General features: G+C 35.7%; 4 protein-coding genes across 5 annotated transcripts in view; 2 read left to right on the top strand and 2 right to left on the bottom strand.

The window, feature by feature from the left end:
- Positions 1–3,082, top strand: part of LOC116307669 (uncharacterized) — a 27,923-nt gene extending 24,841 nt beyond the window's left edge. The window contains exon 7 of the mRNA XM_089039187.1: positions 3,024–3,082. The gene's annotated coding sequence lies outside the window, so the exon portion shown is untranslated. The remainder of the gene's footprint in view (positions 1–3,023) is intronic.
- Positions 1–3,726, bottom strand: part of LOC116307670 (DNA-directed DNA/RNA polymerase mu) — a 22,851-nt gene extending 19,125 nt beyond the window's left edge. Inside the window, exons 1-2 of one of the 2 annotated variants that reach the window (XM_089039185.1) lie at positions 3,516–3,724; positions 2,618–2,683 (exon numbers count right to left, since the gene is read on the bottom strand). In XM_089039185.1, the coding sequence (XP_088895311.1) occupies positions 2,618–2,683; positions 3,516–3,688 (239 nt within the window). In that variant the 5' untranslated portion in view covers positions 3,689–3,724. Of the gene's footprint in view, positions 1–2,617; positions 2,684–3,515 lie in introns of both variants that reach the window. The other variant, XM_089039186.1, reaches the window with a different exon arrangement.
- On the top strand, positions 67–1,509 carry LOC148905918 (uncharacterized). Its single transcript, XM_089038846.1, has one exon. It carries the CDS (start codon positions 67–69, stop codon positions 1,507–1,509), a length of 1,443 nt encoding a protein of 480 aa, XP_088894972.1.
- Positions 3,727–4,300: 574 nt separating the features above from the next.
- LOC116286648 (uncharacterized) lies at positions 4,301–6,893 on the bottom strand. The gene is made up of 3 exons (XM_031693205.2): positions 6,746–6,893; positions 4,744–5,031; positions 4,301–4,663 (listed from the first exon to the last, which is right to left on the bottom strand). Exons 1-3 carry the CDS (start codon positions 6,807–6,809, stop codon positions 4,551–4,553), a joined length of 465 nt encoding a protein of 154 aa, XP_031549065.1. The 5' UTR covers positions 6,810–6,893; the 3' UTR covers positions 4,301–4,550.
- Positions 6,894–11,939: the final 5,046 nt, after the last annotated feature.

Consider the following 11,939-nt stretch of genomic DNA (forward strand, 5'->3'; position numbering starts at 1 on the left):
GTATAAGGTCAGATATGATAAAAATATAAACGTATAAAAGTTTATCTCTTATATAAATTATAAGAGATGAAGTGGGTTGAATTTCAAAAAAGATATCCAAACAATATCGATCAGCGTTTCATAGAAGACAAGAATGATGATGTTCGCTTTTTATTCAATGGTGATTATTATGACCCTTTTAATAAAGATGGTAGTCTAGTAAAGACTCTTTACCAATACCCCCAGTATAAAGGCCACCGCCATGAACCGGAAAACATAAATGATTTCCTAGGTTCTAGATTCCCAAAGGCGTTTCTAACTACTAAAAAGACCTATCCAATTCCAGCTGTTGGGTTATATGATAAAGCATATGATATTAAGAAAATAATAGATCCTCTAAAAATATATGTAACTTCTTCACAAAGCTTCTCTGCTAATATTAACGATGTGTTTCAATTAACACCCCCGACAGTACAAAATGTGAGCGATTACACTACATGGGCGGAAGAGCCGAATTTTAAATATTGGTCTCAACAGCTTAATTTCGCATGTTGGTGTGCAACGAGTGGTTGCGGTATTAGCTATGATATCATAGAACCTGATACTCAAATTGGTTCTATCCTAAGGTTTCATGTGATATATACAATAAGATGCATTCTAAATGATCTCAAAGTTCCACTACCGTGGGATAACACATTTGTATGGTATGGTACTAGATATGATAAGAGTGCTTTAATGACACTGTGTAATGAGTTTGGTATAGATCCATCCAACCCAGATTTCAGATTCAAAGGTAAATCCACAAATGAAGATATGTTCAATTTCCATTATAGGAGCCCTTATAAAGATAGTTTAACAGCATATTATACATCTACTCATAAGGATAGAAGCCAATATAACTGGTTCGTGCCTAAAAATGGACATGGTATAACAAAAGCTGGATTGTCACGATTGAACCAGAGTATAGAAGCATTCGTTTATTGCGTTCTTGGTTCGCAGGTCAATACTAGATCGTCGATCATTGGCGATTCAGGTTCAGCCAAAGAAACTCAAGATGTATTCTTAAAACTGTTTCAAGACTCAATAATCGAAAAGGATATTTCCAAAAGTATTCAGAGATATCAGTTCGCTATTCAAGAGGCAAAAGTAAAACTAGATTTAGCTATATCACCAGGTTGTTGGTTGTTACCATCTATTTTAGTAATAAATACTGAATCCACTGTTGGGTATAATAATAAATTACAGAGAGCTACAAACAATATGAGTTTCGGTATAAATAATATAAATAACGAAACTAAATCAGTTGGTATAAAAAAGCATAATATGGGTGATTCAAAGGTTAAATTACCACATCAAACCAATAAACCTGAAACTAATAATAAAAAACCAGATACAACTGATAATTTCGATAAACCTGTTATAAAACCAACCCCATCTATCAAACCAAAACCATCTTCACAAACACATGATACTAACCTAACAGCTATTACTATCGTCATTGCTGGTTTAGCTTGGTATATGTTCCGTTAGCCTGAAATGGTTTAAAGTAATGACTATTTATTTATAATGTCCCTAATAGGCACAGTATAAATATTATGCTGTCTTTACTATCCTATGATAGTCAAATATATGAATTATTTCTGACTATTAGTATTCTTCTTTTTTGGACGTTTGTTAGCAGACTTATTATAATCTTCTGGTAATTGCTCTTTTTCTATATACTCAAATTTATATCTATGGTTATCTCTTTTTGAAATACCAGATTTACAATTATTTAATCCTTCACATACCATCTTAACAATTCCAACATTTATCCCTAAATACTGTTGCACTGCATACATACTACCATAAAACGATTCCTTATTATCATCATCGATATCAATAGCTTTAACATATTTCTTATTCCTATGATTATTCTTAACAAATGAATAATCTCTACCTTTAGCAGATTTCATGCAATTCTGTTGTTGTGTTACTAGTTGTAAATTACGCAAACGGTTATCTTGTTTATCACTATTAATATGATCAATAACTTTACCATCTTCGATTAACTCATTATAACATTCCCATATAAATCGGTGTGAATAATATAATTTTTGAACAGTTTCTCCATTCTTCCTAACAGCTACTCGTAAATATTCGTTATTCCCAATTAACTCTTTCATAGTATTCATCCTAATTATATTGAAAATCTCACCATCTTCACTACCAGCATACCTATCATAAACTGGATGCATATTATATGATTTTCCATCGATAATAATTTTATCTCTCAATTTTTCAGTCATAATTAATATATGTTTTATTTCTTTAAGCCACTTTTATATATAATTTTTTTCTTTTTACTCAGCATAGGAAACCTAGGATGTGAACCTAGCATAGGAAATAAGTTTTTAACAAGCATAGGAAACCTAGCATAGGAAACCTTAAGTCTTTAACCTAGAACAATTTGGATTCCATTTTTGTCTCCCATTTTTGGATTCCATCTTTTAGTCGTTAATAATAACCAGACAATATTTTAATCGGGTAATACCACCCCTAAAAACCAGCTGGAAAATCAAAAAATAAAATCTATGGCTAAATTGTGTCCGAACTGGCCAGTGCCCTCTACTCATGTACATCTTGTCATTGTTACTACCTTTTGAGTGCTTCTAAGATCTTTTCGGCACTGTCATACTGACTGACAACATGGGTGACACTTCCACTGGAGAGTAAAACAAAACAAATAAATATAAGATGAGTGTTATTTTTGAAAAAAAAAAGGGAAAACATTTATGCCCAAGCTAAAGAGGTCTATTGGCCAGTGGCGGACCCAGAATGATTTGTAGGGGGGTAACTGTTACGTAGAAAGGCATTACACAGTGTCCTTTTTAGATCCTACCTTTTATACTTTATTCTTATATTATTCGACTCCAAAGGGGGTATCTAGTCACCCAATTCAACCCCCCTGGATCCACCCTTGTTTGCACTTAAGCATATGTACACAACAATAAATCATATATAGTCACGCAATAATTAAGGCAATCCTTTCCCTTGTATTTCAGGTTCATTTTGTAGAATGTGTGGTCCCAGAAAATATCCATATGCCACCATGGAAGGAATCGGAAATTCTCAGAGGGTGGGGGGGTCAGAGGAAAAACGAAATTAAAAGGTTGGTTTATAAGGAAGAAAATTAGATATTCCAGAGGCCAATGGGGGAAACTTTTTTTCAATTTTCCTCCATGGTGGCAGTGTACGTGTGTATGGGTATTTTTTGGAACCACACAATTAAAGAAAGTGTAGTGAATTAAGCCCAAGCCTCATCATGCAAAATTCGTCGATGCTCGCTAACAGGGATATACAAAACAAATCAGACTTTTTCTCGAGAGAAATTGTGGCATTTCTTTTGTATTTTCATGTTATATCGTAATAAGGTCAATTTTAAGAAGAGTCTATTGAGCCCATGCAACCACTAAGATTCGCCTTTCAAATATATAATTATTACTATATACTATACTAAATATTCGTCACACTGAACTTCAGGAAAATTTCCTAACCTGAAGCTCTCCTCGACAACAAATCCTTTCTTACAAGCAGCCTTTTTCAAAATATCCATTCTTGTTTTCTGTATTCTTTGTGGCAGGATATAGATCCGTATATCAGGATATTTAACCTCATTTATCAAGTGATCTTCAAGATCACTCCTCTTTCTCTTTAACACAGATGCCATCTTGTTGTTCGACAATATTATAGTTCACTTCCGCCACAGGCAGCCCAACCTTAGTTTTCATCAAAGCCATTTCAAGTACTGATATTAATGCAAATAAACAAGAGAAAATAACGAGTGGAGTAAAAATTCTTGTCATGAAACTTTTCCCTGGAGACATTTTTAGATCGAAAAAATAAACTTGATTTTTCCAATCGACCTTGAACTTTTTGTTTATACACCTAATTGAAAAAACGTCGGGTTTAAAAACGAAGCTAAGACCAAAGGGGAGCATGGGAAGACAAACAATTATGCTAATTTCATGCGTATTGCAGTTTTCCCTTCCTGTGCGCATTTTATGCATCATGGCTTTGGCATGTTGTTAATCTAGGTCGACCGACTTTGCTCTACTGTGCATTTTTACATGTCTATACTCGACTTTCACATCCCCATAATCCTTTGCGTCTTTGGGGGTTAACCAGAGGGTAAAAACCCACTTATTTTGCTAAAGGCTGATCAGACAATGTTGAAAATACCCTGTTTGGTATCTAAATATAAAATGAAGAAGTAAAAAATGGTTCCTGAATAAAGCTAGATAAAAAGTATTTTAATCAATCACACAACTGAAAAGTTCGATCAGGTTGTAACCTTTTATTAATAGTCCTGTTCAAGTTTTAAGCTTACATATTACCTTCTTAATTCTTGTTATAAAACTGTTAATATTCCTTTTATTAGCATTATCGTTATCGTACTAGTATAGCCAATGGCTAGGGGGTCTTTCATGAGGTCCTTACTTATAACATGAACTTAGCATACACATTCACACACACACGACCATGGTTATTATGTTCAGTGACGCCCGTCAGATCCTCTCCGTACCAAATCCTCATCTGCTTGTACTTGGGGAAGTAGAAGGGCTGGGCAAAGTCGGTGAGGACGATTTCTTTGGAAGAGGTTGTGTCAGCGAAGGGAACTCGATACCAGATAGAAGGAACATATCTGCAAAATATATAAAATACTGTCGCATATAGTACTGCTCAGATTTTTGTAAGCTAAATTATTTGTCTATATAATATTACCCAAGATCTGGTTTTTCTTTGGAAAGATAACTTGGTTGTGTTGATCGGTCACTACGGCATTAAAAGGGTTTGCGACTAAATCGCTATGGTTTGTACATCCCCAGTAACTATTGTAGGCTTGACCGGTAGCGCATGCGATGTGGCCAGACAAGTGCTCTAGTTTGATCGCTGCTACCAAACCAGATCTTACGTAGTTATGGAAAGAACCGAAGCGGTCACCGCTGCCTTGGAAACAAATGTCGTGATGATTCATCTTAATCCAATCACTGATGCAGGAGTTTTGGATACCTGAGAAAAGATTCGAATGTGCGTCGCCACATCAAAATATTAACAGGGCAAGAAGTTATTGGGAGGGGGGGGGGGGGGGGGGGGGGACTATTTTATTTAAGGTGACTGGCTGCTTTTGAAAATGAAAATAACTTTTTTTCTAATTTACGATTCGTTAAAGTGAAATTTAATGCTATGATTCCAAATAGGAAAAGGAAATGGGTTGTCCTAAGCTTATTTTCAAAAAAATTAGCATTCAATGGATGCATTCGCGCGAGTTTTAGTTGACTGTTATTTCAATTAAGCTTATACTAGTCGTTACATAATGTAAGTGAAGTGCTGCGGATATATGCAAGACCACATTTTACCAACAACCGGCACCAAGAGACATGAAAACATTCATCAACAATACCAGACTAATAAAGTTGACAGTGTTCATTTAAATGAGCTCGAGGGGCAGCATAGACGATCAAATAACCCCACAAAGTATTCTGCAACCCACAACGAAAACGTGCTTTCGACGTAATGCGCGTTTCCTCTTATGAAGAACTCCGCAATCCATATGTACTGCAGCCGAGCCGAGTATTTACCAAGCATTCTAGATCTCCGAAGACACGCTACGATACGACCGATGCCCGAGCATATGCGGAGCATCCTCCGAGAAATCCGGCTGGACCGACGCCGTGATCCAAATTCGAGATTTTGCTCGCATACAGTCCACAGGGTTCCCAACATCCAATAACTGTTGTGTCGAGTTTAGTGTTGCTGCTCGCAATACGACTTCGCAGCAAAAACGTATGGAGTCTCGTGCAAAATTTAAGAGGGTTTTGCCTTCTTTGAGTTTAAAACATGTAGGGTAGGCAGTCATCTTAAGTAATTTATTGAAAGTCAGTTTAAAAAAAAAAGCGATATGAAGTGATACACGTGCCCAATTGCGACTGGGTAATTCCCTTTTTTGCGCTGCGCATTTTTCTGCGCATGCAACTTAAAGCATGGAACTAACAAAGTTTAGACATTTTTCTTTCGGAAACTAAATATGAAACATGCTCAAAACCAATTTTCACTTTTTCCTCTTTTTTGAGTAGAGAAATTACGATTTTTATCTGACTCGCCCCAGTCCCCAGTCGCTTTCGACTATTTTGAGATGTTTTTTCCAAGATAAATCAAAAACGAGAATGGTGACCCCCAATTTTTATTTCAGATCTTTGATAAATGCGATGCTCGTAATTATGTGTGGAAATAGGAAGGAAAGTTTATTGGATAGATTTTGAAATATTTTGATGGGAATAGTTGACGTGAAATTTTTGGACGTTCGTAGAGGCGAATATACCTGCATTTTTCACTAATAGTTCAAGAATCATAGTCATCAAAAATTAATGACTTTGATGGATTTAATAGTATAGATTATCTAGTAAACTTCAAGTATTAAGTACGTTTTATTATATGAAAATACTTTAATTTAACTGTGAATAAGAGTTCTTGATTACAGCTTCCGGTTGCTACCGCATTTCACTATAAAACCCATAAATTGACATATTTGGAAAGCATATCTAGCGAAAAAACGAGAATGGTGACTCCATCTTTTTATTGCAGTTTTTAAATGTCCATAACATAGTTAATGTCCATGCAAAGTTTCAGGACAAATTTATTGAATTATTGAAAATAAAGGCATAATGATCCAGTAAAAACATCATATAACTTTTCAGTCTACTTATCGTGTTTATCTCGTACTTACCCTCCAGTAAAAGGACAACAGAGGACAAAATCAAAGCAAGACAAAGAGCACGGCACGAAAACATGTCGTTATCATTAAGCTGTAGGAGCTGATCTGATATGACGATCACGAAATTCAGTATTATTTTATAAACCCAAATTAACTACTATCAACGAAAAACGTATTATTTGTTTATTTGTTTAACTCTATACAACACGTCTTTACTTGAAAGTGTGTTACTGATCATTTTCTTTTTTCCTCTTACTATCTTAAATTATTTAAGCATCTTTTTCATTAGAGGGGGAGGGGGAGGGGAAGGGGGAACAATAATCTTGCACTTGGAATCTCTCTTGGCGACGTCCTTTCGGGTTATTTGAATTGGCCACGACCCTAAGGAAAACTTACTGAGTACCTGGCTAAGAACTAGTGGTTATAAGACAACAAAACAAGTTAACTGCATTTTTTCTTCTTTGTAACTGAGAGTTATCCCAAACCATTTTAATAGCATCATAATGACATAATGTGTTTATTCATTTAAACTTGTTTTTTCTTGCCTTATCTAATTATTCGCCAGGTAGGTCTTCGTTAATTTCTATTTTTACATTGTTTAGCTTATATATTACGATCACTAGTTAGACACTAAGTTTAACATGTGACACGCCAGTGAGAATTAATGATATATCGAAAATTAAATAAATTGAAAGATATGATACCATATATGATTTGTCAGCTTGAACCAAGAGATATGAACTACTTAGTTTATTTTCTCTTGCTTGAACAGAATTAAAGGTAAAAACGAAAAAAAAGGGGGGGGGGGGGAAGGTATTATAAAATGACCAAAAGGGAAAAAACAACATGTACACCTTTTTAATAAAAACGTCGGTCGAAGGTCTGAAAACTGACACTGAGTAGCACGATGCAAATTGTATGATGTATTCACAGCCAAAACACTAAGTTTTCTTTTAGATTCAAATATGAGGCATGACCTTTGATTTTTCGTGTTTTAGCCATGAGAAAACATTTCTTCTCAGATCGCCCATTTCAGATTGTGCCGGACCGACTATAACGTTTTTGTTTTAAAATAGGTGTATAAAACTGGACCTGGTCATATAACAGCAATCCTGAGTAGTATTCGATGATCGTTTTTTGACGTGATGATAAAACCAAACCAACAAAAGAAATCCTTCCTGGGGTCTGGGGAAAACAAGGCTCTCGGTGTCCTCTTACTAATGCTGGACGTGGTGTTAGTGGAGGACGTCCGTCTACTGATTCGTCAGATGGAAGTAGAAAAATACGTTCCTTTTGGGAGTAAGGAGCTTAAATATTCAACTCCTTGGTGTTTCTCCAAGTTGGTCCATGCTCCTGCAGGTATGCGGGAATGATATATGGTGCTAATTGGAGAGACTCCATTCAGATGATCGTTTTTTGACGTGATGATAAAACCCAACCCAATAAATAAAACTAACCTCTTAGGTCTGAGGGAAGGAAGGCCTTGGTTTCTTACTGTTTCAGGAAGAAGCTTATTTAGTGAATGATGATGACACATGGACTTTTAAGAGGAAGTCTTTGTTCTGAGTTCATTATTTCAAAATATGTTGCTTTTTTCATCAGTTGGAAGTAGAAAAATGTGTTAATTCTGGGAGTATAAGGAGCTTATTATTATACAACTCCTTGGTTTTTCTCCATGGTGGCCCATGCTCCTGCAGGTAGTTTTATATTTTATCTACATTTTCAATAAATTTTGATGAAAAAATCTATGAATAACAAAACACAGAATTTACATGCAAAAAAAAAAAAACCTTTGAAAAAATAAACTTCATGTGCACCAAGCTAGAGTTTCAAAGATTTTTTATGAATTTCGATGATTAAATTATTAAAAAACATTTTTTTAAAATTAGTTTTCTAGTTATTTTACATCTTCGATAATTTTTCGAATTATCAAGATTTGGATTCATCTGGACTTTAATTTAGTAGGTATTTGTGTTGACATATTTTAGATACGGTAAAACCCTGCGTATAAGAACCTAGATTTTTCCAAAATATTTTTTTGAAATTTCAGCCAGAAATGGTTCTTATGTGAAGGGTGCTTAAAATGAAAATTTCAGCCTGAAAGGTTCTTAAATTTTAGGTTCTTATACACGGGGATTTACTGATTGTGTAGTTCCAGAAATTATCCATCCACCCACTCCTCTTCATGGAGGAATTTTTGGAAATTCCAATTTTCTTCCATTCAAACTCTGTAATTTTGTTTTTTTCTCTGACCCCCCTCGATTGATGGTGAAGAATATACTGAAGTTAAAAATACTAAGGAATATTAGAGGTGAGGCATTCAACTTGTGTATTAGTCTAATATCTATTGAACGGGCTTAGTGCCTTCACTCTATAAGCACTTCTGTCTGTCACATTTTTTCTCCTTACTTTTCTTTCTTTTTTTCTTTCACTCTTCTCTTCTCTTCTCTTCTCTTCTCTTCTCTTCTCTTCTTCTTGAAATGGTACTCGCCCTACCTTGTTTGGCAGACTGGTTTCATGAAATAAGGAAACATCTTGCTGAGCAGAGTATATACTTGTGTAGACTAGTTCTCCTGTACAGCAGTGATCAAGATTTAGTAGTTTTACTATTTGGCTTGACCACCTTACTACTGCCTATTGGGTTATTGTTTTTGCTGCAGAGGAGTGGGGCACACCACCTAAAAATACCCCTAAGATGGAAATGTATGGAACACACTTGTCTCAAATAGTGATTATTAACGAACTATAGATCTGACCTCAGGCTCGTGGGTTGGGATGATGAAGCCCGGTATAAAGCATTTGCCAAATTCTTCAAGGTAGGTTTTATTGTCAATATCCATCATAACAGAAACTTTACAAATAAATATAAAGAACCTCCAATAAAATGATGAATGACACAATTACGCTTGTCTAAGGCTGTGAATAGCGCAGCGCAACCGTGACGTCATAAAAAAGAAGAAAAAGGCGAAATTCGGACAAACAAAATTACAAGTTTACTTTCAGCAGAATTTTAGTTTACATGGGTTATTATTGTAACTTTAAGTAAAAATAATAAAATCGGTTGGTATAATCCTCGTAGCGGTTAAACAGAATGCAATGTTTGTCCGAATCTTTAAGCTATTTTTAGAATCAGTGTGCTGCGCTATTCTAGATGTTACTGAAATGCAAGCTGCGCATGCACAAGGTTTGATAAAGGGTGAGATAAATGTCTGAGATTTGTTCTAGAGTTCATATATTGTACTTTTCTGACAACAGTACGGTGCAGAAAGTACTTATTTGAGGGGTTATAATTGTAATTAGGGGAACCATGTTTAATGATTGAAGAGTGAGTAATGGCATAATTGTCCAACTCTTTAATCATAAAAGAGGTTTTGGTGATTTGTTTTTCTCAAAAAGTACAAATAAAGTCTTAAATAATGTTTCTATGTTTTTCTTGTCTTCTGGTGTGGAGGAGGGCGGGGCTCACAACCCCGGCATGCGGTCGGCGTCCTAGTAGGACCCCTCCTAGCTGATGACCACCACACTTGACCCATTGCACTTCCTGGGTCAATCACTGGTGAGATGGCCAAAACAAAAAGACTATGTACACTGTGTGCTTTAACATGGAACGCTGTTGAATAAACGTACGCAGGTAGAAAAGAAGGAAAACGAAATTGCGGCAACATGTAGGATAATAAGTAGGAATTGCGAAAATTAAAAATAACGGTAGTGCGCGCCTCATACAGAATCTAGGCAACCTATACAAACCTACAACGACACAATGAAATTTCACGTATCCCACATGGAAATTCCTTGAATAGGTTTTGTTATGTGCCGCATGCTAATTCCCAAGGGATTCCATATATTCCCAAATTCATTACGTATTTCTTACGGCCGCATTTTCCATTTGTTCGAGCAAGAAAGGAAACTTGTACAAAGATTGTACATCCCACATGGACCACAGTGGTGGTATTACCTAGGTAGTTGCATTTTTATGAGACGGGGAGGTTGGATGGGGACGAGGAGGATCCTATATGGATTTTCATCCACTTTTCCAAGATCTTCCAATTTTTAAGATCCTTCCTTGCTGGATATCCAAATTTATGTGTCTTCCATGATATCTCCCCTTACAGAATATTACGATAAAGAGCTAAAATAAAGATACTTGCTCGAAGAGAAATCTTGATAAATTGTACGTCTCTAAACAAATTGTACATCCCACATGGACGACTGTGTTTAAAATATAGAGAAGAGAGGCATCTGCATGGGGAGGAGGAGGGGGTAGATGGAGGACGAAATGATGAAATGAAAATTTGGCTTCTAAATAGAGACATTCTAGAGTGTCTCTATAATAGACACTTAGTAAACATCCAAGATTGTTAATTAGTCTTTTAGGGTCGGATCAAAAGTACCCCCTTTGAAAAATTTTTTAAAAAATTTAAAAAATGAGGAAGTTAAGAATCAGAGAAAAAAAAATCAAAAGAAAAAAATCAAAAGAAAAAATGTTAGGGTTAGGGTTAGGGTTAGGGTTATGGTAAAAATCGTTAGGGTTAGGGTTAAAGTAATTGTGTTAGGGTTAGGGTTAGTGTTAACCCTAACCCTAACGAATTTTACCCTAACCCTAACCCTAACATTTTTTCTTTTGATTCTTTTTCTTTTGATTTTTTCTTCTCTTTGATTCTTAACTCCCTCATTTTTTTATTCTTCAAAGGGGGTACTTTTGATCCGACCCTAAAAGACTTATTAACAATCTTGGATGTTTACTAAGTGTCTATTATAGAGACGCTCTAGAATATTTCTATTTAGAAGTCAAATTTTCGTTTCATAATTTCGTCCTCCATCTATCACCTCCTCCTCCCCATGCAGATGCCTCTCTTCTCTATCTTTTAGTCACAACTGTCCATGTGGGATGTATAAACCCTCATTTCATACATGTACAAATCCCGTCTTTTACACGCGGACACTTCATTCAAGGATCCGTATTTTGCCTTCAAACATACTTTCTGGACCGCATATATGAAAGGCCATTATTGGAGCGTTGAGGATCAAGTAAGCCAGCTTTTTGGATTCGTTTCCTGGAGAGGCGGAAAATCCATATAGGATCCTCCACGTCTCCACCTACCTCCCCGAATGCTCCAGATTCAACTACCAGTATAATACCAACCTAACTATCCTTGTGGGATGTACGATTTTGTACAAAAAAACGCATTTTGCGCGAGCAAGGGCC

This window comes from Actinia tenebrosa, unplaced genomic scaffold, assembly GCF_029948245.1.
Source record: "Actinia tenebrosa isolate PJP-AT-01 unplaced genomic scaffold, QUT_ActTen_1.0 PGA_scaffold6__47_contigs__length_16458017, whole genome shotgun sequence".
NCBI classification, from domain to species: domain Eukaryota; kingdom Metazoa; phylum Cnidaria; class Anthozoa; order Actiniaria; family Actiniidae; genus Actinia; species Actinia tenebrosa.

What these genes read in the sequence shown, in the direction of transcription:
- LOC148905918 (XM_089038846.1), top strand. Translation starts at nt 67, where the DNA reads ATGAAGTGGGTTGAATTTCAAAAAAGATATCCAAACAATATCGATCAG.
- LOC116286648 (XM_031693205.2), bottom strand. Translation starts at nt 6,809, where the DNA reads ATGTTTTCGTGCCGTGCTCTTTGTCTTGCTTTGATTTTGTCCTCTGTT. An exon ending in TGTTGTCCTTTTACTGGAGG is followed by an intron (nt 5,032 to 6,745) that starts GTAAGTACGAGA and finishes ATCTTTTCTCAG; the next exon opens with GTATCCAAAACTCCTGCATC. An exon ending in AAAGAAAAACCAGATCTTGG is followed by an intron (nt 4,664 to 4,743) that starts GTAATATTATAT and finishes TATATTTTGCAG; the next exon opens with ATATGTTCCTTCTATCTGGT.